Below are 2,469 nucleotides of genomic sequence, written 5' to 3' on the forward strand. Positions count from 1 at the left end.
TTTTTTTGTTTTTGGCCAAGTATAGAAAAAAAAAAAAAAAAAAAAAAAAAAAGCTTCCAAGTTAGTTGAGCTGTATCTATCTCAAATTCCTAACACTTTTAAAAATGGAGTTGAGTGTACAATTTGTTTTAAGCATACTTTTTTGAGTATACAATTTTATACATACCTTTTTCCCAAAAAGCTATTTAGAGTGGCTTCTATCAAAAAGTCCTGGACGTAGACATAGTAAATTTTCCAGAGAAAAGATTACTAGATGATGTATACATAGTTCATACCTATATGTATGTCTATATGTATGTTTAAATATATACATATAGCATTAGTAAAGTACACTACTTATTAATTTTAACATATCCAGGACAGTTGGAAAACATATTAAGGAAGGGATGATAACTATGAACTACAAATATTAAATTTTTAAAAAGTACTGGCCTGGAGTAAAACATACTCCTTCACCCCTTGTTTAAACGGTGTTTCCTCAATCAATAGCCTTAACTACAGGACCAGATGATTCAGTCCTCCTATAGCCAGATCTTCGAGGTCAGAAGACAAAAATGACAAAGGACATGCAAGAAAAGTTTACTCTGCTATGTCTTAAAAATTTCGAGACAGGCAGGATAAGTTTAGCCTGTTTATCACACGATGGAATTCAACTCGTCATTTCACATCTACCTCCTATTTGCTGTAAATGTATACAGTGTGCTCTCCATGAAAACTGACACCAATGTTGGCAAAATACAACAAAGCTTCCTTGCTAACATGTCAAATAGGTCTTTTAAAAACCTGAGCTGAAAGAACACGTCTCTTGGAGCACTGAGCTCCCACAAGCTATCGGCTGGTTTTAATCTCTCTCCCGCAGCTGCTAGAACGCTGGTTTTAACCTGGAAAGATTTCTGGGCCCCATCAGTCAAGCCCTGTCTTCACGGCCCCTTCACAGATTACAGGAGACAATGCATCTAATAGAAGAGCGGCTGGGTTCGGCGGAGGATACCTTCACTATAGTTGCTTCCAAAGAAAGGCATGCAAGTCTAATTTTAATGGCAAGAATCACTTACTCTGTTACAACGGTGCTGTTGAAGGAATTATCCTGAAGGCTGAAACAGAAACAAGAAAACATCAGCCAAGTCCGGCCGGGGAGCCGTCTCCCTGATTGCTCTCCGGGAGTCAGAGCACATACACAAACATGGCATTGCAAGGCAAGTCTCAGGGCTCGCCCGGCACGCTCGCTCTACCTTGGGCTGCTGTCTGCACATGCTCGTAACGACACCCCCAGCAGGGACCCAGCCGCACCGGCGAACCACAAAGCCCGGCAGCCCGCGAGGCTGCGGGGACAGAGCTGGGCGGGGCGCGGCGATGCGGCCGGGACCCCGGGATCCAGCGAAGAGCACCTGGAGAGTCACCGCGCGACCCCAACCTCGCCCGCCCAGGCGCCGCGTTCAGTCCCGGGCTTTCTGGCCGGCCACCCCCAAGGCTGGCAATCGCAATGCCCTGCTGTTTCTGCCTAGGTGCCGAAATACCCGGGAGACTTGCTTTCTTCCCGTTGTCTCCTACCAATCCTACCGAGCAACCTCCCCCACCCCCTTCCCTACCCCCTTCCCTGGAGATGGGGGTTCGCAGAGATTCAGCCATCGTTTGGGCAAAGCCGAGAGGGAACCAGAGGGGGAGGGGGAGATTGCTGCTGTTTTGCGTTTTATTTTTATTGTGCGTTGTTTTTTATTGCCTAGGAAAAAGAAGAGCCCCTGAAGGAAGACTCGCGGCATCGCACCCCATCTGTCTGCTCTGTTATTTCAGTCCGGGAGAGGAAGCGCCCAGCCAGGACCACAGAGCTGTGAATGAGCCCACGCAGGGCGGGTGGAGAATTTATTTGTAGGCATTAGCTGGTGACTAGGACACCGTGCGAGGGGTGGGGCTTGCTACACCCAGAGCCACCGGCTGGAGCTCACTCCCTAGCACCTTTACAAAGGATGGAGTGACTGGGTCTAGGAACGCTGTCCTTTTGTTGGGCGAAGGACAGGCTCTCAGCCCCCATTTGCTTCTTTCCCCTGGGGACATTTGTCCTGCCCTCTTTCCATTGTTCATTTCTCCTGCCATGTTGACCTTGATATGGAATGAACAGTGTTTGTGAAAGATGCTTGTTTGAATTTTGAAATAAGAAGATCCCCTTCCCTTTTAATCTCTCCATTTCCAGGCGCAGCTGAGAAGGTGGCTTTTTAGTCCAAACTATTATAAACACGATGAGTTAACGTAACAAAAGTACTCATTTTTTATCATTTTTGAAAATTTAGAAAACTTACCCAAAACTTGGAAATAGGAGTGCGCAGCCTGATCCATCAGTGTCACACTGAGACAGTGTTTAACAGATCCAAGCAAGAGCTAGTTAATTGTCAAGGAGAGCATATTTGTGTTTGACTTTACTGTTCCCTGTTAACTAGCCAGAGTGAAGTTAGATGCTAACTGGTACATTTTATT

General features: G+C 46.0%; 1 protein-coding gene across 4 annotated transcripts in view; it reads right to left on the reverse strand.

The window, feature by feature from the left end:
• The window catches only part of FAM13C (family with sequence similarity 13 member C), a 139,432-nt gene extending 137,811 nt beyond the window's left edge, over nucleotides 1-1,621 (reverse strand). For 2 of the 4 annotated variants that reach the window (XM_006147062.1, XM_006147061.1), the window contains exon 1: nucleotides 1,056-1,224. In XM_006147062.1, coding sequence (XP_006147124.1) covers nucleotides 1,056-1,117 — 62 coding nt within the window. In that variant the 5' untranslated portion in view covers nucleotides 1,118-1,224. The other 2 variants (XM_014587272.1, XM_006147063.3) reach the window with 2 other exon arrangements.
• Between the last annotated feature and the right edge of the window lie 848 nt (nucleotides 1,622-2,469).

This window comes from Tupaia chinensis, unplaced genomic scaffold (genome assembly GCF_000334495.1).
Source record: "Tupaia chinensis unplaced genomic scaffold, TupChi_1.0 Scaffold000199_1, whole genome shotgun sequence".
Taxonomy (NCBI): Eukaryota; Metazoa; Chordata; class Mammalia; order Scandentia; family Tupaiidae; genus Tupaia; species Tupaia belangeri.